This window comes from Pelophylax lessonae, assembly GCF_965119305.1.
Source record: "Pelophylax lessonae genome assembly, chromosome: 1".
In the NCBI taxonomy this organism is placed as follows: domain Eukaryota; kingdom Metazoa; phylum Chordata; class Amphibia; order Anura; family Ranidae; genus Pelophylax; species Pelophylax lessonae.
The window spans coordinates 515,062,032-515,089,915 of record NC_138768.1 but is presented as its reverse complement, the minus strand read 5'-3'; the positions used below and the strand labels follow the sequence as shown (position 1 = coordinate 515,089,915).

The 27,884-nt window shown below is 45.8% G+C and overlaps 1 protein-coding gene across 2 annotated transcripts in view; it reads left to right on the top strand.

Annotated features, from left to right (window-relative positions):
- Nucleotides 1-432: 432 nt before the first annotated feature.
- Nucleotides 433-27,884, top strand: part of DOT1L (DOT1 like histone lysine methyltransferase) — a 352,682-nt gene continuing 325,230 nt past the window's right edge. For both annotated transcript variants that reach the window (XM_082247290.1, XM_082247289.1), the window contains exon 1: nt 433-694. In XM_082247290.1, coding sequence (XP_082103416.1) covers nt 614-694 — 81 coding nt within the window. In that variant the 5' untranslated portion in view covers nt 433-613. The remainder of the gene's footprint in view (nt 695-27,884) is intronic.

The following is a 27,884-nucleotide window of genomic DNA, read 5'->3' as shown; positions in this document are numbered from 1 at the left end:
ACAAAGGCAGTTTTACTAGAATGTATGTTCTACCTCCATACATCTATTTCTCTAGCTTGGACTTCATAACAACAAATGAGATTATTTTCCTGCTTTTAGGAGCGTGTTGCTCTCCCATCAATTGCACTTGGTACAGTCCACTGCCCTCCAACAGCCACATTGCCGTATAGGAGAATGTGGAGCAATGCATGTACTACCTCGTCCTTCACGGGCGTACCCATTCGCTAAACCAGATCCGTGCTCGCCTATACCTCCCCGTAATAGCGCCGCCTGACCCTCGCCGGTTGCCCACAACCCTCACATTTAAGGCCAAGGGGCCATATGAGGACACCTCACTAAATTATTTATTTCATTCCCCCTGAAGGCGTGTATCTCTTACGCCCCTCCTTACCGTTCCCCCTCCTCCCCGCACACGATGGTTTGACCCGGCCCTCGGCTCATTGTTGCTTGGCGCCGGGTCCAAGATGGCGCAGTGAAACCGCCGAGTGTGAGGAAAGGTGATAATACCCCGGGACCGGCGGGGGGAAAAGAGAGCGGCCGAAGCTTCGTCCTGGGATTGTATCGGTGCTGTTCCACTGATCCGTCGCTTTTTGGATTAGTATGCTCTCAGGACATGGGCGAGAAGCTAGAACTCAGGCTCAAATCGCCGGTGGGAGCCGAGCCTGCCACCTATCCTTGGCCGCTGCCTATCTACGTGAGTGCGAGGATTGGTGCTATGGGGAAGGCCGCAGGGAGGGAGCTGGGGGAGGGGGAAGCTTTTTGTTTACTGGGCGGATGGCCTTGGCTTAGCCCTGTATAGTAGACGATGAATAATGCTCAGCAGGCACCGTGTGGGGCTTTATTTCCGGAATCTGTTTAAAATGTATCCCAGGCTTTCCAGCACCTTCTCTGCTGGTTTAGTGTGTGTGTGTGTGGGGTACTTTGTCCCCTGGCTGCATTGTGTTACCATGGAAATGTGCTTCATGTAAGGTGACTTTTGTGTGTCTGCCATGGCAGCACGTCGCTTGGTTGGTTGCTGACCGTTTCTGTGTGTGCCAACTTGGCATTTAAGGTTTATGTAATTCCCCCCTTAGGCTTCTGGAAGGTGACTAAGCCATGCATTGAGACCTGGAACACCCTTCCTGCTACGCCTTGTAGGGTTTAATAAGCTTATTTATGTCAATGTAGGAGTCGGTGCACCCAGCCCTTCCCTATGAATGTCATCTGGTCACTAGGAAAGCTCAGCCTGTGTGTGTGTCTGTGTCTGTGTGTGTGTGTCTGTCGTGTGTGTGTGTGTCTCTGTGTCTGTGTGTGTCTGTCGTGTGTGTGTGTGTGTGTCTGTCGTGTGTGTGTCTGTCGTGTGTGTGTCTGTCGTGTGTGTGTCTGTCGTGTGTGTGTCTGTCGTGTGTGTGTCTGTCGTGTGTGTGTGTGTGTGTGTGTGTCTCTGTCGTGTGTGTGTGTGTGTGTGTGTGTGTGTGTGTGTGTGTCTGTCGTGTGTGTGTGTGTGTGTGTCTGTCGTGTGTGTGTGTGTGTCTGTCGTGTGTGTGTGTGTGTCTGTCGTGTGTGTGTGTGTGTGTGTGTCTGTCGTGTGTGTGTGTGTGTGTGTGTGTCTGTCGTGTGTGTGTGTCTGTCGTGTGTGTGTGTGTGTGTGTGTCTGTCGTGTGTGTGTGTGTGTGTCTGTCGTGTGTGTGTGTGTGTGTCTGTCGTGTGTGTGTGTGTGTGTCTGTCGTGTGTGTGTGTGTGTCTGTCGTGTGTGTGTGTGTGTCTGTCGTGTGTGTGTGTGTGTGTGTCTGTCGTGTGTGTGTCTGTCGTGTGTGTGTGTCTGTCGTGTGTGTGTGTGTGTGTGTCTGTCGTGTGTGTGTGTGTGTGTGTGTGTGTGTGTGTGTCTGTCGTGTGTGTGTGTGTGTGTGTCTGTCGTGTGTGTGTGTGTGTGTCTGTCGTGTGTGTGTGTGTGTGTCTGTCGTGTGTGTGTGTGTGTGTCTGTCGTGTGTGTGTGTGTGTGTGTCTGTCGTGTGTGTGTGTGTGTGTGTCTGTCGTGTGTGTGTCTGTCGTGTGTGTGTGTCTGTCGTGTGTGTGTGTGTGTGTGTCTGTCGTGTGTGTGTGTGTGTGTGTGTGTGTGTCTGTCGTGTGTGTGTGTGTGTGTGTGTGTGTCTGTCGTGTGTGTGTGTGTGTGTGTCTGTCGTGTGTGTGTGTCTGTCGTGTGTGTGTGTGTGTGTGTCTGTCGTGTGTGTGTGTGTGTGTGTCTGTCGTGTGTGTGTGTGTGTGTCTGTCGTGTGTGTGTGTGTGTGTCTGTCGTGTGTGTGTGTGTGTGTCTGTCGTGTGTGTGTGTGTGTGTCTGTCGTGTGTGTGTGTGTGTGTCTGTCGTGTGTGTGTGTGTGTGTCTGTCGTGTGTGTGTGTGTGTGTCTGTCGTGTGTGTGTGTGTGTGTCTGTCGTGTGTGTGTGTGTGTGTCTGTCGTGTGTGTGTGTGTGTGTGTGTGTGTGTCTGTCTGTCGTGTGTGTGTGTGTCTGTCGTGTGTGTGTGTCTGTCGTGTGTGTGTGTCTGTCGTGTGTGTGTGTCTGTCGTGTGTGTGTGTCTGTCGTGTGTGTGTGTCTGTCGTGTGTGTGTGTCTGTCGTGTGTGTGTGTCTGTCGTGTGTGTGTGTCTGTCGTGTGTGTGTGTCTGTCGTGTGTGTGTGTCTGTCGTGTGTGTGTGTCTGTCGTGTGTGTGTCTGTCGTGTGTGTGTGTGTGTGTGTGTCTGTCGTGTGTGTGTGTGTGTGTGTGTCTGTCGTGTGTATTAGGGAAGCTCCCCATTGGTGTGCACGTTCACGTCGTTGCTACCTTGGGGTGAGTGCACCTGCTCGCCTATGTGGCTCCGTCTATTTTTCAGGGGCTGTCACATAGATCTGTCAACTTGCCATTTCCAAGCCTCCTTTTTCTAGTCTTTCCCCCCCCCCCAAACAACAGTAGTCAAATCTTATGTGACGTTTGCATGTTGGACGCATACCACTTAATATACTTTGTGTGTGTGTTGTTTTTTTTTTTTTATTGCTAGCGTGATTTTTGGCTGCTCAATCTATTTTTATCCATTCCCGCCCCAGGCTTTTAAAGAGTTAATAGGATCTTGATTTTCTATTGGTGAGGGGGGGGGGGGGGGGAGAAATCACAAACCACACAGCGTTTACCCGCTCGATAGCAACTGTTGCTCCCCCCTTCCTTTTTCTCCTTTCCGACCCACAGGCCCTGTGCGCGGTAATGTTTTAAAGGGCCAGAGAGGAACTGTCATAATGAAGCAAATAGGCCTAAACGTGGTGTCTGCTGTAGTATAACAGGAAATTCTGACGTTTCTGTAATTTTAGTGCTCATTTTGGATTGCGCTATTGAACTTAGAATGGGGGTAGGTTACCTCGGACACTCCAGCTGAGGTGAAACTAAAATTCCCATCATGCTTCTGCCTCTGGGAGTGATAGCTGTGGCTGTCAGAGCCTTGCAATGCCTCATGGGACTTGTAGGTCCACTGAAGCTGGAGCACTGAGGTTGCCTACCCATGACTTAGATTTTAGGTAAATAGTATTCCCTGAGAATGGCGTACTGTCCTATTTGGCAAGTACAGTTTCCTCCAAAGCTCAATTATTATGCAAATTTGACTGTTTATATCAAGGGTAGGTTACCTCGGACACTCCAGCTGAGGTGAAACTAAAATTCCCATCCTTTTAATGCCTCTGGGAGTGATGGCTGTGGCTGTCAGTCTTGCAATGCCTCATGGGACTTGTAGCTCCACAGCAGCTGGAGTGCTGATGTTGCCTATCCCCTGACTTTTATGCCTTGTACACTCAATGAGATTATCAGACAAATGATTGCCTGTGTGTTTGTTTTTATTTAGAAAATAAAGAAGTTACTAATGTTACAAAAATTCTTGTACGATAAAATAAGAGTTCAGAAGTGATGTCATGAGTTGTAGTGTATTTAGTATTTTCGAGTGACAGCTGTACTGATTAAGCGAAAATCGTATGAGAAATTATCTTGCTTGTCCCATCTGATAATTTGTATGAATTGTGATCGGGCTTTGGTCACTTGGAAGTGGTTTTTTTTTTTTTTTTTTTACCATTTTCTAATCTTGTGTACAGGCCATTAGATTTGAGGTAATTGTATTTACTGGGAATGGTGTACTAACCTATTTAGCCAGCACTTACACAGTTACCATGCAAGTTTGACTGTTTATAGCAGGGTTGGCAACCTTGGCACTCCCAGCTGTGATGAACCTACAGATTCCAATATGCGTCTGGGAGTCATGCCTGTGGCACTCAGTCTTGTAGTGTCCCATGGGATTTGTAGTTTTTACCGCAGCAGGAGTTCTTAGGTTGCTTACTCCCAGCTTCTAGTGTTTAAAGCAGGCATAGGCAGTCTTGGCACTTATCTATGGTAAAACTACAAATCCCTTCATGCCTTTGGTAGTCATGCCTGTAGCTGTCAGTCTTGCAGTACCTCACAAGAATTGTAGCTCCTCAACAGCTAGAGTGCCGAAGCTACCTATCCTCGGGCTACACTTTTTTTTTTTTTTAAAGCATTTGATTTGTAGTTTTCAAAGGTACATCTAGTATAGACATGATTTGTAAGGGCGAGGTTACACTTGTTTCAAAGTGTGGCATTGGGCGTGTGTTTTTCAAAGCCTCTATAGAAGTCTGACAAATGCTCGCTTACAGCTCCTGAAGCTTTTGAGGGGCTTTTATTTAGTGTTAGCTTTGCTTAATTTTGAAGACATTGCAAGTATGAGATACCAAGATGCACTGGAAAACCACCAAGGGAACCATGAATACCTCAGTAGTCCCTTCCGGTTCATGTGTATATATTCTGGAAGTGTCTGATGCAGATGTCATATCTGTTGTGCAGAAAGGTGAACTGGGTCCAGGCTGGGGCAGAGCAACTAGCAGAGACAGCACATGTGGTGTGCAACATGGGAACACTATAGGAGAAGGTGAGCGGGGACCGGAGAGATGGGACTGAGTGAAAGGATCAGCAGAGCTGGGGAACAAGAGCAGGAGAGATTACCAGATGTCACACATGGGTAGCAGCATGGAAACAGTTTAGTGGGAGGATCAGCAGAGCTGGAGGTGTTAGTACTGAATGGGGGATCAGCAGAGCCGGAGGGGTTATTACTCAGTGGGGGATTGGCAGAGCCAGGGGGGCTACTACTGAGTGGGGGGGGGGATCAGCAGACCTGTGCAGCTTACTACTGAGTGGGGGATCAGCAGACCTGGGCGGCTTACTACTGAGTTGGGGGGGGGGGATCAGCAGACCTGGGCGGCTTACTACTGAGTTGGGGGGGGGGGAGATCAGCAGACCTGGGCGGCTTACTACTGAGTAGGGGGGGGGGGATCAGAGCAGACCTGGGCGGCTTACTACTGAGTGGGGGGGGATCAGCAGACCTGGGCGGCTTACTACTGAGTGGGGGGGATCAGCAGACCTGGGCGGCTTACTACTGAGTGGGGGGGATCAGCAGACCTGGGCGGCTTACTACTGAGTGGGGGGGATCAGCAGACCTGGGCGTCTTACTACTGAGTGGGGGGGATCAGCAGACCTGGGCGTCTTACTACTGAGTGGGGGGGATCAGCAGACCTGGGCGTCTTACTACTGAGTGGGGGGGATCAGCAGACCTGGGCGTCTTACTACTGAGTGGGGGGGATCAGCAGACCTGGGCGTCTTAAAACTGAGTGGGGGAGATCAGCAGACCTGGGCGGCTTACTACTGAGTGGGGGGGGGGGGGCCAGCAGACCTGGGTGGCTTACTACTGAGTGGGGGGGTCAGCAGACCTGGGTGGCTTACTGAGTGGGGGGGATCAGCAGACCTGGGTGGCTTACTACTGAGTGGGGGGGATCAGCAGACCTGGGCGGCTTACTACTGAGTGGGGGGGATCAGCAGACCTGGGCGGCTTACTACTGAGTGGGGGGGATCAGCAGACCTGGGCGGCTTACTACTGAGTGGGGGGGGATCAGCAGACCTGGGCGGCTTACTACTGAGTGGGGGGGATCAGCAGACCTGGGCGGCTTACTACTGAGTGGGGGGGATCAGCAGACCTGGGCGGCTTACTACTGAGTGGGGGGGGGGGGGGTCAGCAGACCTGGGTGGCTTACTACTGAGTGGGGGGATCAGCAGACCTGGGTGGCTTAGTATTGAGTGGGGGGGGGGGGGATCAGCAGACCTGGGTGGCTTACTATTGTGTGGGGGGGAAATCAGCAGACCTGGGCGGCTTACTACTGAGTGTGGGGGGGGATCAGCAGACCTGGGCGGCTTGCTACTGAGTGTGGGGGGGGATCAGCAGACCTGGGCGGCTTGCTACTGAGTGTGGGGGGGGGGGATCAGCAGACCTGGGCGGCTCACTACTGGGCGTGTTAGTGGTGCCAAAAAGCTTTAAACGCCAGTACCCTTTTGCTGAATATGTCCAACCATTGGACGGTGCCACTTAAAGTGGACCATCCTGTTTGCAGCTTAAACCAATCTACCCTTGTGCCTGTGGAGGATTCCCCGGTCTTTACGTATCCAGTGGACAGGCGGGTGGAATCCCTTTCCCGCCATCTACATGTGCTGGCGGCTTCAATTATGAAATGTTTTTTTGTGTCTGTTAGTCTCGCAGACGGTGACAGAATGGATTAGGGGTTTGGGGGAGTCTTTGGACCCCGAGACTGTTCCTCCGAAACAGCTGGAACTGTTGGACCAGGTGATCCAGGCTCTGGTGTTCCTGTGTGATGTATCTATGGATGCGGCTCCCCTGGTGGCCAGTGTCTCGGCCGTGGGCATTGTTTTAAGGCGCATGGTTTGGTTAAAGAGCTGGTCGACTGACCAAAATTCTAAGAAAGCCCTAGCTGATCTCCCCTTTCTGGGAGAACGGTTGTTTGGCGACTCATTGGATGAGTTGATCAAGGGCCTGACTGGCAGGAAGAGTACTCTTCTTCGTCAATCCTCCCAAGGGTAAGTCACGCTGTACTAAGCGGTATCCCTCCTTTTCTGTTCATAAAACGTTTTTTTCGTGTCTCCGGGCGCAAGAAAAAGGTAAGCCGTTGAGAACTTCTGAAGGAGCTAAGAAACCCTGGGGCAAGCCTAAGGCCGGTCAGTCCATTACTGCTGACAAGTCCTCTTCAGCATAAAGGGGTGCCCTCACCCGTCTCAGGGGTGGGGGGGCGTCTGTGCTTCTTTCAGGAACCCTGGACTTCTGGATTTGCTCCAGGTACAAGACCGAATTCTGGTCCTGGCCAGGGGACAGGTTCTTTCAGTCAAATCTTTACCTGCCTCTGGAACGTTTAAAGGATCTGCGAGAGGCTATGCGAGATCTCCTGGTTTAAGGGGTGATTGTGCCGGTTCCTCCGCAGGAATGCTCTGAAGGTTTCTATTCAAACCTGTTCAGGGTGCCCAGAAAGGATGGCAAAGTGCATCCAATCCTGGACCTCAAGGCTCTCAACCGCTTTGTGCGGGTGCAGAAGTTTTGAATGGAGTCCATTCGGTTGGTGGTGGCATCTTTAAATCGGGGATTTTCTGGCTTCCATCGATCTCAGATGCGTATCTCCACCTCCCCATATTCGAGGGACATCAGCAATTCCTGCGCTTTGCGGTGGCAGAGGAGCACTTTCACTTTGTGGCGTTACCCTTTGGTCTAGCCTCGGCTCCCAGAGTTTTTACCAAGGTCCTAGCCCCTGTGCTGGCCTTGTTGCATCAACGAGGTATCTTCATTGTGGTATATTTGGACGATCTCCTGTTGCGAGCAGTCTCCCATTTGGATCTGCTGGGCAACATCTCCACCGTTTAGACGCTTCAAGAATTCGGGTGGACGATCAATTTCAACAAATCGGCCCTGGCCCGTACACGGTCCGTGCGGGTCACTTATCTGGGGCTGATCCTCGACTCTACGACTCTACTCTGGTGAGGGTCTTCTTCCCTTTACAAGCTTCAGAAGTTGCACAGGGAAGTCCGGTTGCTGATGGAGACAGATCAGTACTCATTGTGGGCTTGCACGAGGGCCCTGGTCTCACACGATACAGTTGTAGAAAGAGATTCTGTCAAAATGGAACAGAGATCCTCGGTCATTGGACCTGAAGATTCGGCTGAGCCATCTCAGTCGGCTCTCTTGGTGGCTCCAGTCACCTGTCCTGTGCCAAGGCAAGTCCTTCCTGCCAGTGTTTTGGATGGTGGTCACCACGGACACCACCTTCTCAGGCTGGGGTGGAGTGCTGGGGAAGCTCTGTGCTCGGGGGACTTGGGCATTGGAAGTCTTCCTTGCCGATCAATATTCTGGAGCTGATAGTGATCAAGCTCTGCCTGCTTCACTGGACAAGTTGGCTACCTGGCTCTCCGGTTCGGGTTCAGTCGGACAATGCCATAGACGTGGCTTACATTAATCATCAAGGGGGCACCAGGAGTGCCACAGCGCCTAAGGAGGTGGCCGAGATTCTAGTGTGGGAGGAACACAATGTTTCAGCTCTCTCCGCAGTCCACGTCCCGGGTGTGGAGAATAGGCAGGCGGATTACCTGAGCCCGACCACCCCGGTTGTAGAGGGCAGCCAGATCTAGCCATTTGGGGATGCCAAGTGCGAGTCCCGTGACAGAGGTAGTCTGAGAACCAAGTTCTGAGCGCAGGAGTAAGGTGCCAAGCATCACAATTTTCTTTTAAATTACCTGAGCCATCAGGTGTTTGATCAAGGGGAGTGGTCCCTTCATCCGGAGGTGTTTCATCTCCTGTGTGCCCGGTGGGGGACTCTGAATGTGGATCTGTTTGCATCTCACCTCAACAGGAAAGTTCAGAGGTTGGTGGCCAGGTCTCTGGATACTCTGCCCGATGCTACAGACTCTCTGGTGGCTCCTTGGAGTCCGTATCGCCTTATCTATTCCTTCCCTCCGCTCGTTCTCCTGCCCGATGTTTCCTCGCCGGGTGGCGAAGCCTCGGCAGAACTGGTACAAATGGTCATGGATCCTCCATGGCGCCTTCCTCTTATCTACTATCTAAAGGACTGATCCTCCATCCTGCTTTGCGGTCGCTGGCTTTAACGGCTTGGCTTTTGAAAGCCTTTTTACACAAAGGGGTTGAACAATGATTAAGCACAAGATGTATGTGTGAAACGCGTCTACGAGACTTCATGTTGGTGTCTTTGGTGTCATCACTTGCAACATTTTGGAATTAAAGGTATTTGAAACTTATTGGAATCCCTGGATGTGCGGCTATTTCTTTTTCTACAAGGGGTTGAACAGCGCTTGGCGTTGGGCACTATCAAGGGCCAGGTGTCTGCCTTGGCTATTTACTTTCAACGTCCGTTGGCTACTAATAGTTTGGTTCACACTTTCATTCACTGTGCGTCATCTGGCTCCTCCAGTGATCCCTATTACGCCGTGGTATTTTATCTTGTTTTGTCTGTTCTTCAAAAGCTTCCTTTTGAGAATTAGGGAGATTTCTCTGCTTTCTTTATCATAGAAGGTTGCCTTCCTAGTGGCTATCACTTCTGCTTGCAGAGTCTGAGTTGGCGGCTTTTTCCTGTCTGCCCTATTTGGTGGTCCACAGGGGATAAAGTGGTCCTCCACTTGGTGGCCGAGATCCTGGAATGGGCGGAAAAGTTTGTTACGACTCTTTCTTCAGTGCACATCCCAGGTGTGGAAAACTGGCAAGCAGATTGATCACCTGAGTCGTCAGGTGTTGGATCTAGGGGAGTGGTCCTTGCACCCGGATGTGTTTTACCTCCCTTTGTGTCCGGTGGGGGACACCCGATGTCGACCTGTTTGCTTCTCGACTCAGCAAGAAGGTTCAGAGGCTTGTAGCCAGGTCACGAGATCCTCTGGTTGACGCCACAGATGCACTGGTGGCTCCTTTGGGTCAGTATCGGCTGATCTATGCGTTTTCATCTCCTGAAACTTCTGCCGAAGCTTCTGTGCGCAGAATAGAGGTGGAAGGGATTACAGTTATTCTAGTGGCCCCAGATTGGCCTCGTCGGTCTTGGTACGCAGATCTGGTAAGGTTGGTCACCGTTGCTCATTGGAGACTTCCTCTTAGGGAAGTTCTGCTGTCTCAAGGGCCGATCTTCCATCCTGCTTTACAGTCGCTGACTTTAATGGCGTGGCTGTTGAGAGCCAGGTATTGAAGGATAGGGGTCTTTCTTACTCTGATTCCTACATTGTTGAAGGCCAGGAAGATCTATCATCATACCTGGAAATAGTACATATGCTGTCAATCGCTGAAGGTGCATCCTCACCTTATTTTCGGTGGCTAGGATTTTGAACCTCCTTCAAAAAGAGGTTGAACAGCTGTTGGCTTTGGGTACTATCAAAGGCCAAGTGTTGGCCTTGGCTGTGTTTTTTTCCAACGTCTTTTAGCTACGCATGCCTTGATTTGCACCCTTTATACAAGGCGTTCACCATATGGCTCCTCCGAGGCGATCCCTGTTACCTCAGTGGAATCTTAATCTGGTATTGTCTGTTCTTCAAAAAATCTCCCTTTGAGGACATTAGGGAGATTCCTCTGCTTACACTGTCACAGAAGGTTGCCTTTTTGGTGGCTATTGCTTCTGCCCGCAGAGTATCTGAATTGCCGGCGCTGTCCTGCCATTCTCCTTATCTGGTGGTCTACATAGATAAAGTGGTACTTCAACCTAGTCAGTCGTTTATTCCTAAGGTGGTTTCTGATTTCCATTTGAATGAAGACATTGTGCTGCCTTCACTCTGTGCTAAGCCCAAGCATCCCAAGGAAATTGCATTTTTTGACACAACTTAAATAAGGTCATGGATACAAGGTATAATAACCGCTTGTAATAAATAGCATTGCCTGTGTTGAACTAAACGCTTTTCGTGAAAATTTCACTTCATCAGGAGTAGGCATAATTCAAGCATCTAGAGAAAATATACATAAATGAACAACAATGGATACAATAAACAAATAAACCTCACAACCTAAGAGAGGTATAGCTTACAATGAGGTAGCATAGCATCCGGGAATAGGTCCCGCCTGGGAACTGAGGGCGCGAAGCCTGCGTGCGTCAAGCAGGTATAATATTGAAATGATATATAGAGTGAGGATCACAGACAGCCTCCATTAATAATACAGGTATAGATCTATGGGGGTAACGAAGGTAGTATAAGTAAATAAGTATAAAACATATAGAATGATGGTAATAAAGAACGAGGCTGTTGATAGGATCCAGAAGGGCCAAAAAACCAAAGGGAGTGAGGCAAGTGGTGATAGTAAAGTGATGCGTGAGGCAACCAAGTAATGAAAAAATGAATGGATAAAGCACTAAAGGTATGAAGGTGAGTATATACCATAGTAGACCACTAGGTGAGTGAGAGGTGTGATGGAAAAACAATGGTGTGGGAAAATGGATACGTAGTGAAAAAAATGTAACCAAAAGTAACAACATCTTCATACCTTTAGTGCTTTATCCATTAATTTTTTCATTACTTGGTTGCCTCACGCATCACTTTACTATCACCACTTGTCTCACTCCCTTTGGTTTTTTTGGCCCTTCTGGATCCCATCAACAGCCTCGTTCTTTATTACCATCATTCTATATGTTTTTATACTTATTTACTTATTTATTTACTTTGATAACTCCATAGATACATACCTAATATTAATGGAGGCTGTCTGTGATCCTCTCATTGTAAGCTGTACCTCTCTTAGGTTGTGAGGTTTATTTGTTTATTGTATCCATTGTTGTTCATTTATGTATATTTTCTCTAGACGCTTGAATTATGCCTACTCCTGATGAAGTGAAATTTTCACGAAACGTGTTGAATTCAACACAGGCAATGCTATTTATTACAAGCTGTTGTTATTATACCTTGTATCCATGACCTTATTTAAGTTATGTTTACTTTTATGTATGTACCAGGATAATATCGCATCACCATGTATCTGTCGTAGACCATGTACATCTACCTATGTCTCACTCATGTATACCCCATTGCCATGGATTACATGCTTTTACTGAACATTTTGGTTTTACCACTACTTGGTCTATAGACTGCCAATAAATATAAGATTTCAATATTATCCTTTGGTCCCTCTCATTATATATTCATTGTTATTCTGTGGCTAGTCGTACTTCATATAAAGTCCCAACTTTGCTTTTTGTTTTTTTTTTTTTTTTTTTTTTGCTTAAAGTGGAAGTAAACTTGCCAAATACAGTTTTCCCCATTTAAAGAATCAGCACATACTCTAGAAGTCGTTGTCTATAGACCTCTTATAATCTGTTTACTTTTCCTGCAATTCGTCGCTGTCCAGTTCTATGATGTCACCGGCGCATGCGCGGAATGTCCCGTTTTCCGCACGCTTATTGTGCCGTTAGTCCTTTCAGTAACATGCCGTGGCTCTGTCATATCCTCTGTGGCATTGCTTTGCAATCCCACGAGAGTACAGACCCATTCAGAGTTTCCTGTTTGCACCCCCATGTGATTTGCTCCATCGCAGGGGGTGTACCCATCCGTGCTTAGCACGGGACAAGAGCGAGAAGCTCACCTGACAGGGTTGCTGCTGTAATACGTAATGAAAATGAGGCTTGGCTAAAATGTCACTGCTGTCTGTCAAGCAGCTGCTAGCTGGTCTTTCAAAACCTCACTGGGCATGTTGGAAGGGAGAAACAGAGCAGAAGCTGCTGCCTCAGAAGACAATATACAAGATGGCGCTTGCTTGAGACATGAAGGAAGAAAATAAACACACCAAATAACCGTAAAACATCTGAAAAGATCACTAACTAGGCAGAATCTATTGGAAAGATTTATTATACTGCTTGCATTGAGAAGGAGCACTCAAGGGGCAGAGTTTACTTCCTCTTTAATGTGGTTGGTCAGAGAGAAACGAATACAAGACTAGTCCCTTCTGTCTGTCAAGCAGCTGCTAGCTGGTCTTTCAAACCCTACTCAACTCTAGTACATGTGCTACAGTTTGATCTTTTGAGGAGTTTTTGCACAATCAAATTTAGTGTGTGCGCTAAGTCCAAGTTGCAGGTTGGTGTTGATGCCATTGTGGTTCCTGACCACAGTACACTGATAGATATGGATGTCACCAGCCATAGGGTTATGTATTTTTTTTCCCCCACCCTTAATACTTATGAGGTGAACTAAACTTGACTGACTTTGCTTGTTTTTGTATGGATGATGATGCTTGCTTGTTAGTCTTGCTTTGGCTATGGGGAGCTGAGCAATGTGTAAGATGCAGAGCTGTGCACAGAATTTGTTGTAAACAATTATGGTGGTATATGTATTCACTGCCTACTCTTAGTGAAAATTTGCCAGTGTTGGTAAATTAGCGCAGACTTGCGCTGTCCTTTGCCACAGCTGCGTGTCCATGTGCTAGCAGTAGGAACAACTGAGAAACTGTTGAAAAGCAGAATTACCAATGCATATGCAGTATAGTTTCAAATATCACACTTCACTAATGTCTGCTTCTTGTGCTGAGGGCTGGTTCACACTGGTCCGACATACACTCAGACTTGGAGAGCTCAAGTCGCATGACATGTCAGTCATTGGCTTCCTATGAGAGCCGTCTTAACTGGTCAGACTTGTGTCAGTCCGACGGTCGGACTTTGAAAAAGGTTCCTGAATCTACTTTTGCTTGACTTGGGAACAGTTTCAACCCATTAATTTAAATGTAAGTTGCTTCAACCCATTCATTTATATGTAAGTTGCATCCAAGTCGGATCGTCCTCTCAACTGATGCGACTTGTGGCATGCCACTTGTGATTTGAGGATCTTGAAGGGCCCCCCAAAATCCATACCAGACCCTTATCCAAGTATACAGCACGGAAAGTCAGGAAATGGGGTTGGGGGGACGAGCGAGCGCACCCCCTCCTCCTGGACCATATCAGGCCACATGGTGGGGTGGGTGCTTTGGGGCGGGGGGCTGTACACCACCCACCCCAGAGCACCTTGTCCCCATGTTGATTTGGACAAGGGCCTCTTCCCGACAACCTTGGGTGATGGTTGTGGGGGGTCTGCGGGCAGGGGTCGTATCTGAATCTGGAAGCCTCCTGATCCCGGCCTTCCCCCTATGGGACTGAGTATGGGGTACATTGTACCCCTACCCATTCACGGAAAAAAGGGTAATGTTACAAAAACAAGAGACTGTTTGTTTGTTTTTTGACAAGTCCTTTTATTAAAAATAATTTCTCCTGTCGTGGCTCCAACATTGTCTTCTTTCTTGGTTTCGACATCCGCCATCTTCTCCATTTGCCTATCTGCAAAAAAAAAAAAAAATTCCTTTGACGCTGGCTCCTGCTGTGAGGTCTGTTGTCTGCTAGTTCTTGTATAGCTGTTTTACTCCAAAAGCATCATCTTAAAATATATTTGATAAAAATCTATAAAATCTGATATAAGATAAAAAAAAATAAAAATCCAAATTTTTTTATTTTTTGTTGGGTTCCGCTTTAAGATCCGTAGCAGACTCAAAGGGCCTGGTATGTATCTAGAGGGGTGAAACCACGTTTTTTTTTTGGGGATTTCCTTCATACCAGAATCAAAGGAATTGTTTTGATTGAACAAAGGACAAACCTCAATCATCTCAAAGTTGAATCCCATTCATTGAAGTCTGACATGAAGTTTCAGGGCAAAGTCAGATTGGAAGTCATGCGGCTTCCGTGTCACACGGAGCAGTATAAATCTGGCCTAAGGTTTTTTGTAAATCCTATTCTTCACTTTGTCAATATGACCATCACTTGAGCTAGAATCTTAGATTGTAAACCTCCAAATTAAAAAAATAACCTGAAAGACAAAGGCATAATGAGCTAGTATGCATCGCATATTATCTTATTATGAAATACTTACCTTGTAACGAAGACCCCCACAGCAGCGCTCGCACACCGCTGACACGGCCGACATGTTAAACCACCTTCCTTCCTGGGTTCGCGTTCTCCGGTGCTGTGATTGGCCGGAGCCGCAATGACGTCACTCCCACGCACTGGAGCTGCCGTTCTTGGCACAGGGCTCTGAAGGAACGGCACGGGTAGCCTTTCCTTCAGAGCGCATGCACCTGTGATGTCGCTGGCTGCATGCAAAGTAAATATCCCCTAAACGGTGCATATTTAGGAGATATTTACAGTATCGAATAGGAAAGCCTTATAGGTTTACCTAAAGGTACAAGTTACAGAGGATGCTTTACTGCCTCTTTAATGCTCAAGGAGGGAGTGAATGATGTTATCTGCCAACCCAGAGCTCTTATCACCATGCTGTATAAAAAAAAAAAAAAAAAAAAGTTTCTCCTGCTGAGATTTTTTATTTCTGCTTTAACTACTTGCTGTCCGCGCTATAGCTGAAATACGGCTACAGCGTGGACCTTAATTGCCAGGAGGGCGTACATTGATGTTCTCCCGTGCACGAGCGGCCTGGGTGCTACCTGTGGAGTGCGCCTGGCTTGCTCTGTGATCAGCGAGTCCATGAAACTTACCTGATCACAGATTGGAGTAAGGGGTGGTCCCGCCCCCTTACCACGTGATCGGCTGTCAGCCAATGACAGCTGATCATGTGACGTAAACAGCAGCCGGCAAACAGCTGTTTTTTTTTTTTTTTTTTTTTATCCTCTCATTGTTAGTGTGAGGAGAAAAAAAAAAGATCGCCGGCTGCTGTCAGAGACACATTGGTCCCGAAGAGGAGAGGGGAAATTGTGCCCGCCAGCGCGACCTGCCAGTGCCACTTATCAGTGTCACCTATCAGTGTCCATCAGCGCACATCAATGAAGGGGAAAAATTACATGTTTGCAAAATTTTATAACAAACTATAAAAAATTTTTTTTTTTCCAAGATTTTTTTGTCTTTTTTTTTTTTTTTGTTCAGCAAAAAAAAAAAAATATAGCCAGTGATTAAAGCGGAGTTCCACCCATTTTTAATAGGTTAACAATTACTCGGTCATGCAACACTGTACCCAAATGACATTTTTATAATTTTTTTCTCAATGCGAGGAGGCGGGGCGGAGGCGGGGCAGAGAACAGCCTTAATACATTGCATACAATAAAACTCAATGAGAGGAGGCGGGGCGAAGGCGGGGCAGGCACGGCTCAGTACAGCTCAGCTACTGCGAGATTTCTGGAATAGAATACATCCCAGCAGACACTGCGAATCGCCGAATGACGTCGGCGGCGATCGGACCCGGAAGTGAGGAGAGGAGGAATAAAGCAGAAATTAAGGTATTTACTAGCAAAAAAAAAAAAAAAAAAAGTTTCCATTGGTAAAAGCCATTTTAAAGGGGATTACATAGATCTAAAGTTCCAAAAATGGGTGGAACTCCACTTTAAGTACCACCAAAAGAAAGCTTCATTTGTTTGGAAAAAAATTATAAAAATGTCATTTGGGTACAGTGTTGCATGACCGAGTAATTGTCATTCAAAGTGCAACAGCGCTGAAAGCTGAGAATTGGCCTGGGCAGGAGGGTTTTTAAGTGCCCAGTAGGCAAGTGGTTAAAGATATGGGTGTGTAAGATCATAAAGAAAAATGTTTGCAACCCACAGAAAGTAAGCATTGTTACAAGACTCTTGATGGCTTTTTTTTCCTAAAGACAAAAGTCAGTTGTGTAGGAGTCAACATTCTTCATCATTCAGAAGATTTTGCCGTTTTAGACAAGCAAACCAGTATTCATGTTGACGCAGGAAGTCTGAGTAGGCATGATATTTTGTGATAGGCATGTGAGGTTTTCTTTGTGGTATACATCTAAAACTTGTGTTTTGGCTGAGTGTAGAACATAAGTTTTTAATTTTCTTTGATTTAGGTGCTACTTCTGTTCTAGGAATGGATCTGCAAGAAATTGCTATGATTAAGCCATTGTAAGATGGAGCACTAATTTTGTTAACCCCATTCATGACTATGGTCAAAGCAAACCTTAATGCCCAAATCTTTTTTGCAGGTTTGATGTGTTCATATGGGGGGTATGGTTTGATCTCTGAAAAGCTACAACCAAAAGTGTGGGACTTTATGGGCAAGTGATCATGTACACAAGTTTATATATAAAATCAAAAGATAAAATTATTAACCACTTTACCACCGGAGGATTTTGCTGTCTTACATCCAGGCCACTTTTTGCGATTCGGCACTGTGCCACTTTAACTGACAATTGCGCGGTCGTGCAACGCCGTACCCAAACGAAATTTACGTCCTTTTTTCCCACAAACAGAGATTTCTTTTGGTGGTATTTGATCACCTGTGCGATTTTTACTTTTTAAAGTATAAACAAAAAAAGAGCGTAAATTATTTTGAAAAAATAACTAATTTTCAATTTTTTTTTATATGAAATTCCCCCCCCAAAAAAATGTAAAAATCAAAATTTTTTAAAATTTTTGGCCAATTTGTTTTCTGCTACCTGTTTGGTAAAAAAAATTTTGATTGGTTTGCGCAAAAGTTATTGCGTTTACTAACTAAGGGAAAGATTTCTGTCATTTTTGGTGTTTTTTTTATTTTTTTAACGAGTAATGGCGGCGATCTGCGATTTTTTTTCTTCTTTTTTTTTTTTGCGGGACTGCGACATTGCGGCGGACAGATCGGACCCTTAACTGACATTTTTGACACTTTTGGGGGTACCAGTGACATTACTACAGTAATCAGTGCTATAAATATGCACTGTTACTGTAAAAATGACACTGGCAGGGAAGGGGTTAATTTTATTGGAGAGGGAGTGGTTAATGTATGCCTGGTGCTTACTAACGTGTGTGGGGGGAGGTGACTGAGTGACACAGGGACAGATCGCATGTTCAGCTATGCTGAACCCTGCAATCTGTCACTGTTTGTCACTTAGGAGATCCGCCCGCTTTGTTTACACAAGCGGGCGGATCTCCAGACTCGATTCCCCGACGATCGGGGAAGAGCGGCGGTGATCACCTCCGCTCCTCCCCTGGCCCGCTGTGACTGAAAACAGCGAGAGCGAGCCTCTGGCGGCGCGCGAGCGCCGCCCACAAGGGGAGGAGTCCAGCGACGTAGGTCTACGTCGCTGGACGGTATCGAGCCACTTTGCCGCAGTACAGTCCCAGTGACTGGTCGGCAAGTGGTTAAATAAAGAGTAATAAACATAAATTCAAAAAATACATATAATTTGTGTTGGTACGTATTTCGGTTAGAGACCCAAAAGTGAAAAGGTAAGAAAGAAGATTCGGATGAATCCGTGACTGGTGTGAATACGGTGATTTAGTATGTATGTTTATCTCTGTTTTTCCATGCTTGGGGGCTTGGAAAGATTTTCAGAGGTCATCACATATTCTGACGCGTTTCAGCTAAATTATAGCCTTTCTCAAGGATTAGTCACCCAGTCTGAAATAGTGATAACAAATCAGTTATTGGCTATATAGACAATGGTTAATCACATAAAGTGACAATGGTACAGTAGTTGTGTAACTATACATACATCAATTTGCCTGTTTCATGTGTGTGTCTTTGTGTCCTTAAAATCGCAGAGGGAACCAATGAATGCGGCCTGGAATGGTATATGTAGTTTAAATGGATTGTAGGAGTCACAGATGGAAATCAAAAGTAAATATGTAGGGTGTATATAAATAGACTTACAGATAATGCTGCAAAGTCGCAGTCACCTTGATCCCCTTGGTCAGGATAATAAAATTACAGATATATTTATTTTGGGTAATTTTTTCCTTTTTGGTTGGTGATTTATTGTGACTTTTTTTTTTATCAGGTGGATCGTGATAAATTCAAAAAGTTGCATTGTGCAAGTTTATTTGTGACTTTTTGAAGGAGCGCTAGTGGTTCCACTCTTTAGCACTTACGTTTTTTGGATGAATGTATGGTTCCAATGGTTTGTTCGAGGCTGTTCCAAGCCCCCAAGCATGGAAAAACGGAGATAAACATCCATACTAAGTCACCGTATTCACACCAGTCACGGATTTATCAGAATCTTCTTTCTTACCTTTTCACTTTTGGGTCTCTAACCCAAACACGTACCAACACAAATTATGTGTTTTTTTGAATTTATGTTCATTACTCCTTTATTTAATCAATTTATATTTTGATATTATATATAAACTTGTGTACATGATCACTTGCCCATAAAGTCCCACACTTTTGGCCTAAGGCACCATAATATCCCCCCCACTGATGTGTTCATATAACCGTATGCATCGTTACAACTACTGAATCCAGGTTGATTATACCATTTGTGTTTTTTGTTTTTTTTTTTTTTTGTTTTTTATTTTGTTTTTAGAACACATTGAGCTTTCATTTGGTTGTAAATGGTATTGGATATCTTCTGATTTAGCTTTAATTTGAAAGGAAAGCTGGACAAAGTACCATTTTTTTTTTTTACACCTTTTAAAATGGTCTGTAACCTAAAAACCTAACTGTAACCTAAAAAAAAAAAAAAAAAAAAAAGTCCCCTTCTAGACTGGATCATTAGACAATTCGTATTCAGGAGTGCCCGACACGCATTCAATCCGACAGCCGTGGCCTATGTCAATCACCAAGGGGGCACAAGAAGTGCCCTGGCGGCTCGGGAGGTAGCTGGTATTCTAAGGTGTGCAGAACCATTCATTTCAGCCCTCTCTGCTGTACACATTCCAGGGGTGGAGAATTTGCAAGCAAATTATCTGTTGACAGGCGTTGGACCAGGGGGATTGGTCGCTTCATCCAGAGATTGTGTCTCCGGTGGGGTACTCCCGTAGTGGATCCGTTGGCCTCTCGTCTCAACAGGAAGGTACATTGGCACGGCCTCTGGATCCTCTAGCGGAAGCCACAGACCCCTTTAGGGCTCCTTGAAGCCAGTATCGTCTGATTTACGCCTCCCAAATCCCCCCCAAACTACTGCCAAGATTTCTGTGCAGTATTGAGGCAGAAGGGATTCCGGTTATTCTAGTGGCTCCAGACTGGCCTCGCCAGTCTTGGTACGTTGATCTGATACGGCTGGCCGCTAATGCTCCTTGGAGACTTCCTTTCAGGGAAGATTTGCTGTCCCAAAGATCAATCTTCCATCCTGCTTTACAGTCGCTGGCTTTAACGTCTTGGCTGTTGAAAGCCAGGTGTGAAAGGATAGAGGTTTGTCTGAATCGGTGATTCCTACACTGTTAAAGGCTAGAAAATCTACCTCTACCATCGTACTTGGAAGACGTACGTGGTGTGGGTCACCCTCTTTTTCGTTGGCTCGGATATTGGCTTTCCTCAAACGGGGGTTTGAGCAGCGCCTGGCCTTGAGTACCATAAGGGCCAGGTTTTAGCATTAGCGGTTTTCTTTAACAACCATTGGCCACACATTCCTTGGTGCGTACCTTTTTATCCATTGAGTCTGGCACTTGGCTCCTCCAGTGCGGTTTCCATTGCTGCTGTGGGACCTCAATTTGGTTTTCGCCTTTTGAAAGTTTTCGGGAGGGTTCCCCTGCTTGCGTTGTCCCAGAAGGTGGCCTTTTTGGTGGCGATTACTTCTGCGCGCAGGGTGTCGGAGCTGGTGGCATTCTTGTTCACCTTACCTGGTGGTGAACTGAGATAAAGTGGTTCTTTGTCCCTGTCTGTCGTTCCGTCCAAGGGTCATCTCTGCTTTCCATTTGAATGAAGATGTGTTGCCTTCCCTATGTCCCAGGCTTAAACATCCTAAGGTAATTGCCTTGCATTCCCTGGATGTGGTTCAGGCAATCGATGTACCTGGCAGCTACGGAGTATTTTCTGAAGTCTGACTCGCTGTTTGTACTCATGGAAGGACACAGTGGTTCAGGCCTATTCAATTAAGGTTCAGGTTCCTCCTTACACTGTTAACCGGTTGCCGACCACCGCAAGTACATATACTGCAGCGGTCAGCCCCGGCCAGGCAAACTGACATACCGGTACGTCACTAGCCTGGGAGCCAATAGTGGGCGAGCGCGCGCCGCCAGAGGCGCGCTTCCTCCTCGGCTCGTTCACGGGCACCTCCATGGGTGTGACCGGCGGACCCGATGTCCGCCGGTCACTCGCGATCGTCCGCTGTGAAGGGAGAACGGCAGGCGGCTAATGTAAACAAAGCCGCCTGTCATTCTTCCCTGTGTAAAAGCACTGATCTAACGGTTCTGCTATGTAGGACCGTTATCTGTGCTGTTACTCACACACAGCCACATCCCTGCACAGTTAGAATCACGCCCCTAGGGACACACTTAACCCCTCTCTCTCCAATAAAGTTAACCCCTTCCCTGCCAGTGTAATTTTTACAGTAACAGTGCATATGTATAGCACTGATTAATGTAGTAATGTCACTGGTACCCCCAGACCCCCAAGTGTCAAAAATATCAGTCAAGGGTCCGATCTGTCCGCCGCAACGTCGCAGTCCCGCAAAAAAAATCGCAGACCGCTGCCATTACTCGTTAAAAAAAAAAAAAAAACCAAAAATGACAAATCTTTCCCTTAGTAAACGCAATAACTTTTGCGCAAACCAATCAAAATACCCTTATTGTGATTTTTTTTTTTTTTTTTTTTTTTTTACCAAACATGGGTAGCAGAAAATAAATTGGCCAAAAGTTAAAAAAAAAATTGATTTTTACATGTTTTTTTTGGGGGGGAATTGCATATAAAAAAATGTGAAAAATATTGTTCTTCTGTTTTCCTCCCTTTTTTTAGCACTTGGTTTTCCGGCCAGTAATAGCTGTAGAGGATTTTATTTTTTTATTTTTTCTGCATTCAACCAGCGAGTTGGAAGAAGCAGATTCCCCTATCCATACAAGTGAGTTCTGAGGGTGGCTCCATTGCTCTTCCATAGAGTGGAGTCTTTCCCGAAGGCCAAGTCACTTTTAGGCTACATTTTATTTATTTTGGGGGGAGCGAGTGAGTACCTGTGTTTTGATAGTTCAGACCCTACCCTCAAGAAGGCGGTGGACCATTCACAAAGCGCAGTGTATCTCGTGAATGCACAGTGGGAAGCCGCAAGAAGTCACGTCTGGCTTACCTTAGGAAACCTACTGGCTTGGATGAGGACGCTAGATCCTTGGGACAGATAAGTGCCCTTTTATTAAGTCAGCAGCTACAGTAATTGTAGTTGCTGACTTTTAATTTTCATACAGACTGAAGAATCCTCTTCAAGGTTAAGTTTACACTAGTGTCAAAGGCAGACTTTTCATCTGTGTTTTTGAAGCCTTAAGAACGCTAGTCAACGCTCTGTTTTCTGCATTGCAGCAGTGTTCACATGGTCACATTTGCATCACTTTGCGTTGCACCAAAATGTATCTGACCTGTAAGGTTCGTTTGGCTTTACTGATCCCCAAACGCCTTCATTCATGGCAATGAGAGCACATTGCAAGCATGGCACAGTAGTCCCTATGGGGTTTATTGGGAGTTTGAGATGCATTTAGAAAGCATTACTTGCTGAGGTGACAGTACAAAAATCTATTCACTGGAAAACCAACACAAAGCGCCATCTGGAAAGCAAATACATTGTGCAGATGAGTCAAAACACGCACAAAACAAGTTAACACATCCTAATGCAATAGGTGCCTTATTAGCCATCTATGGTATGTGGAATTTTAAAGAGAGCCTAAACAACCCCTTAAGTATTCAGAAGCTGCAGTGTATTTTTTCATTTTCAGGTTAATACAGTGGGTACGGAAAGTATTCAGACCCCCTTAAATTTTTCACTCTTTGTTATATTGCAGCCATTTGCTAAAACCATTTAGGTTCATTCTTCTTCCTCATGAATGTACACATAGCACCCCATACTGACAGAAAAACACAGAATTGTTGACTTTGTTGCAGATTTATTAAAAAAGAAAAACTGAAATATCACATGGTCCTAAGTATTCAGACCCTTTGCTCAGTATTTAGTAGAAGCCCCCTTTTGATCTAATACAGCCAGGAGTCTTTTTGGGAAAGATGCAACAAGTCTTTCACACCTGGATTTGGGGATCCTCTGCCATTCCTCCTTGCAGATCCTCTCCAGTTCTGTCAGGTTGGATGGTAAACGTTGGTGGACAGCCATTTTTAGGTCTCTCCAGAGATGCTCAATTGGGTTTAAGTCAGGGCTCTGGCTGGGCCATTCAAGAACAGTCACGGAGTTGTTGTGAAGCCACTCCTTCGTTATTTTAGCTGTGTGCTTAGGGTCATTGTCTTGTTGGAAGGTAAACCTTCGGCCCAGTCTGAGGTCCAGAGCACTCTGGAGAAGGTTTTTGTCCAGGATATCCCTGTACTTGGCCGCATTCATCTTTCCCTCGATTGCAACCAGTCGCCCTGTCCCTGCAGCTGAAAAACACCCCCACAGCATGATGCTGCCACCACCATTCTTCTGTTGGGACTGTATTGGACAGGTCATGAGCAGTGCCTGGTTTTCTCCACACATACCTCTTAGAATTAAGGCCAAAAAGTTCTATTTTGGTCTCATCAGACCAGAGAATCTTATTTCTCACCATCTTGGAGTCCTTCAGGTGTTTTTTAGCAAACTCCATGCGGCCTTTCATGTGTCTTACACTGAGGAGAGGCTTCCGTCGGGCCACTCTGCCATAATCCCCGACTGGTGGAGGGCTGCAGTGATGGTTGACTTTCTACAACTTTCTCCAATCTCCTGACTGCATCTCTGGAGCTCAGCCACAGTGATCTTTGGGTTCTTCTTTACCTCTCTCACCAAGGCTCTTCTCCCCCGATAGCTCAGTTTGGCCAGACGGCCAGCTCTAGGAAGGGTTCTGGTCGTCCCAAACGTCTTCCAATTGAGGATTATGGAGGCCACTGTGCTCTTAGGAACCTTAAGTGCAGCAGAAATCTTTTTGTAACCTTGGCCAGATCTGTGCCTTGCCACAATTCTGTCTCTGAGCTCTTCAGGCAGTTCCTTTGACCTCATGATTCTCATTTGCTCTGACATGCATTGTGATCTGGAAGGTCTTATATAGACAGGTGTGTGGCTTTCCTAATCAAGTCCAATCAGTATAATCAAACACAGCTGGACTCAAATGAAGGTGTAGAACCATCTCAAGGATGATCAGAAGAAATGGAAAGCACCTGAGTTAAATATATGAGTGTCACAGCAAAGGGTCTGAATACTTAGGACCATGTGATATTTCAGTTTTTCTTTTTTAATAAATCTGCAACAATGTCAACAATTCTGTGTTTTTCTGTCAGTATGGGGTGCTATGTGTACATTCATGAGGAAGAAGAATGAACTTAAATGATTTTAGCAAATGGCTGCAATATAACAAAGAGTGAAAAATTTAAGGGGGTCTGAATACTTTCCGTGCCCACTGTACTGCTTTAAAGTGGTTGTAAAGTCAGAAGGTTTTTTTTTTATCTTCATGCATGCTATGCATAGCTATGTTGTAGGAGTGTCTCTGCTGACCGGGACTCCCCTCCTCATTGGATGAGATGACAGCGTGGCGCCATTGGCTCCCACTGCTGTCAATTTCTGTCAGCCAATGAGGTGAAAGAGGGGCCGGCCTCAGCTCTGTGTATGAATTGACATGGGCAGCCTCGGCTCGGGTGCCCCCATAGCAAGCTGCTTGCTGTTGGGGCACTCAATAGGAGGGAGGGGCCAGGAGCACTGAAGAATAACCTGAGAAGAGGAGGATACAGGTTACTCTGTGCAAAACCACTGCACAGAGCAGGTAAGTATAACATGTTTTTTATTAACAAAAAATAAATAAAAATGATACTTTACAATTACTTTAGTAAAAACTGTCGCATGTAAACATGTTGGAATCCTCCAGCTTGGCAAAGAAACATACATGCGATGTGCCAACACAACCTTTACCATGTTACAGCATCTTGCCATACATGCCTTGTGTGTGGGCCCAGTCATCCAGCCCTTCTTGCTGGATGTTAGTTGCTGCCCCTGGGATGACGTGAAGATTGTCATGGCACTGCTCCTTCTTTCCACCTCATGCTATTAGAGAACACATTGCATTCATTGACAAATATGCAAGGCACTTCCTGAATGCTCTCACAAGACTGGCCCAATACAAGTATTCTGAATATATCCTACCTCTGGAGTAGTGGTGGGAGGAGAAGAGCTGCTACTTTGTAGTTTGAATAGTACTAGTTTTACTTTTGGACAGCAAAATTGCAAGTATAAAATAAAAATAGTTTCCCTTTTTGTTTATGTGCTCTGATTGGGACTGAAATACTTTTTCTACCATATTGCATGCACTTATTGAAACACTGAAATGTTTAATGTTTAACTGGTTAACAGCTTTAGTCGGAGATATGACAAACAAGCAACGCCCAGTGAGTCATCTGTGTCTGATACAGAACTCCACTGTCACCCACAGCAGTCTAATCAATGTGTCTGCTGAACAAACCATGACACTCGTGTTTATTTTTTCCTTCCTGACAAAAGTTGCAAAAACCATTTTCTGACATAAATTGTGTTTTTATTACGCATTAGACTTTTTTTTTTTTGTTTTTATTCTTTGGCGATGATGCAATAAATGTAATTTTTTTTCAGAACCTCAAAGCACCTGTGGCTAACCTTCCTTGCAATGCTGTTATAAAAGTGGAAGGACTGGTTTCTGGGCTGCGGAGATGCATAACAGTCCATTCATTTTGAATGGGCTTCCCTATGTAGGGCATATCCTATAAACAAAAATCACACCTCAGTGGTTAGGTGTGAGCCTAGCTATTAACTGGGTTACCTGTACGGATGTAGCTTTTAAAGGGTAAGTTCACCTTTTGGAACCTGTTACACGTTTACCTGTATCTAGGCTTGGTTCAATGCGTTTTGTGTTTTTGAAGTGTTGTGGGAGAAACGCAAGCGAAGCATTTTTGTGCATTTCCATTAAAATCTGTGGAACCAAAAACGCAACCTGCTGGGGCAAGAAACTTCCCTGACCCTTTCCAAAAAATGCATTGGTGGAAAACGCACAGATGTAGCTTGACCCATAAACCATGTTAAATGGACTGTGGTATGAATCTGCAAAATGGAAAAGGCACTGAAAAAATGCACAGGTATGAACCAGGCCTCAGGGTTAAACATGTAACCTCTTCCTTCCCCTGATGCCCCCCTTCCCCCCAGTGTGACAGCAATCTTCACCCTGCACCCACTGTTAGAATTCAACGGCACCCACGTAGCCTCATCATTCATTCAGTTTCCTGTGAATGAATGAACTACAAGTACCATCAGCCCAACGTGGCAGAGTTCTGACTGAAGTGCAAAGGTGCTGGTGAGCACCTTTAGTCCATACACAAGCCCTGCAGCTTTTAAACTGACAGCTCGTATGAAGGTATGGGATTAAAGCTGCAGGGCTTGCCTGCAGAAGTCTGACATCGCACCCGCTGATCACAGGTGCAGCGCTTTCCTTGTTCCTGCAGGAAAAAAATTAAGTGCACAATTTTTTTTTTTTTTCCATACAAAAATATGTGCTTTTATTTTTCATAAAAAGGTGAACTTCTTCTTTTAGGCCTGCAGTTACACCTGAGCAGAGTGCAAGCAGAGTGTATTCCTACTGATATTTTTTAAGCATTTATCTCTGGGTGCTTTATAAGCTTAGTGTGTTTTTGCAGATCTATCAGCTTTTAGGTGTTTGTTTACTGGGCTGGGCTAGGAGAGGAGCTCTATCCTAGAGAAGGTGAGATGTTCTTAAAGCAGAACTAAACTCTTTAAGTCCCGGTTCACATTTCTGTGATGCAGGAATTCTGCAAATATACAGCGTGTTCCCGCATCGCATCCGCACCCCTGGAAGTTCACACTGCCATATGCAATACGCTAGGGGTGTCAATTAAAAGTTAACGACAACCCCAGATCAGATCGCATATCGCAGTGCGATCTGAAAGTTCGCACAGAATCGGATTTCACTAGTGCGAACCACCATGCGATCCGATTCTGCTGAGGACCAAATAAAGGGTCCTGTGCGTGTTGGGTGCGATTGCGGTGCGAATTCAGCCATACAAACTGTGTGGCTGAATTTGCACCGCACAGAGATCACGTAATTTTAGGAGCAGTGCGCTCCGAATTACATGCAATCTCTGTGATCGCACAAATGTGAACTGGCACTAAGTCCGATGCGGCAAACCCTGCGATTCAGTGCTGGTTCACACGGAGAGCTGCGAATCACTGGGGGTGTCAATGTAAAGTTGATACCACCAGATTGGTTTGCAGATCGCAATGAGAACTGAAATGGTGCAGGAATCGGATCGCAAAGGTGTGAAAATCCATACAAACCAATTCCAGTGCAGACCTAAGAAAAGGGTCCTGCACCTTTTTGGTGTGAATGCAATGCGGTTTCAGCTATACCGTTTGTATGAATGAAATTGTATCACACAGACATCCCATGTGATCTGCACAGCAATACAGTGCGAATCACTTGCAATGTCAGTCATCACACAAGTGTGAACCCAGCCTTAAACAACATTGACAATTTTTAAACCTTTTTAATCCTTATGCTGCTAGCATATAGTAAATGGTGACTTCCTGGTTCCAGGCCTAGGCAAAATGATGTAATTCATTCCAGGAGTCTTCATGAGGGGGGAGGATGATGTTTTCTTGCAGGCCTGGCCTAAGGGCAGATGGATTCTAAGATGCAAATCTTACATAAATCTGTTACTCAAGATGACCACAGACAGAGATGTTAGGGGGGATTCTTCAAAGGGATTTCTCAGCTAAATAAAACATGGAGACATAGATGGATGGGTGAGTTGGCTTTGAATATTGGAAATTAGTATTGTCAGAGGCACGTGCTCAGGTGCAGTTTGGTTCTGATTTTAGGTGCAAAAAAAGGGGTGGTTGCTCAAAACCAACACGCGCATTGAAATCTATGGGGGCAAAAATGGTTGAATACACTCCAAAAAACCTTTTGTACCTTGGTAGCATGGGGAGGCTGAGTGTAAACGGGGACAATTTGAATAGTATTCTGCATGTTTGATGTAGTCAGGCATAGGGAAATGAGCAGAAAATGCTTGTGTGACTGAAGGCCAAGTCCTAACTCTATGCTTGGTACCCACGACTACATCATTACCCTTTGAGGAGATCCCCACTTTGAAATACAGAAAGCAGCATGAAATCTCTCCAATGGGAACACAAAACAAAGTAAAGAAGGTATTCAGAGATTTCCATT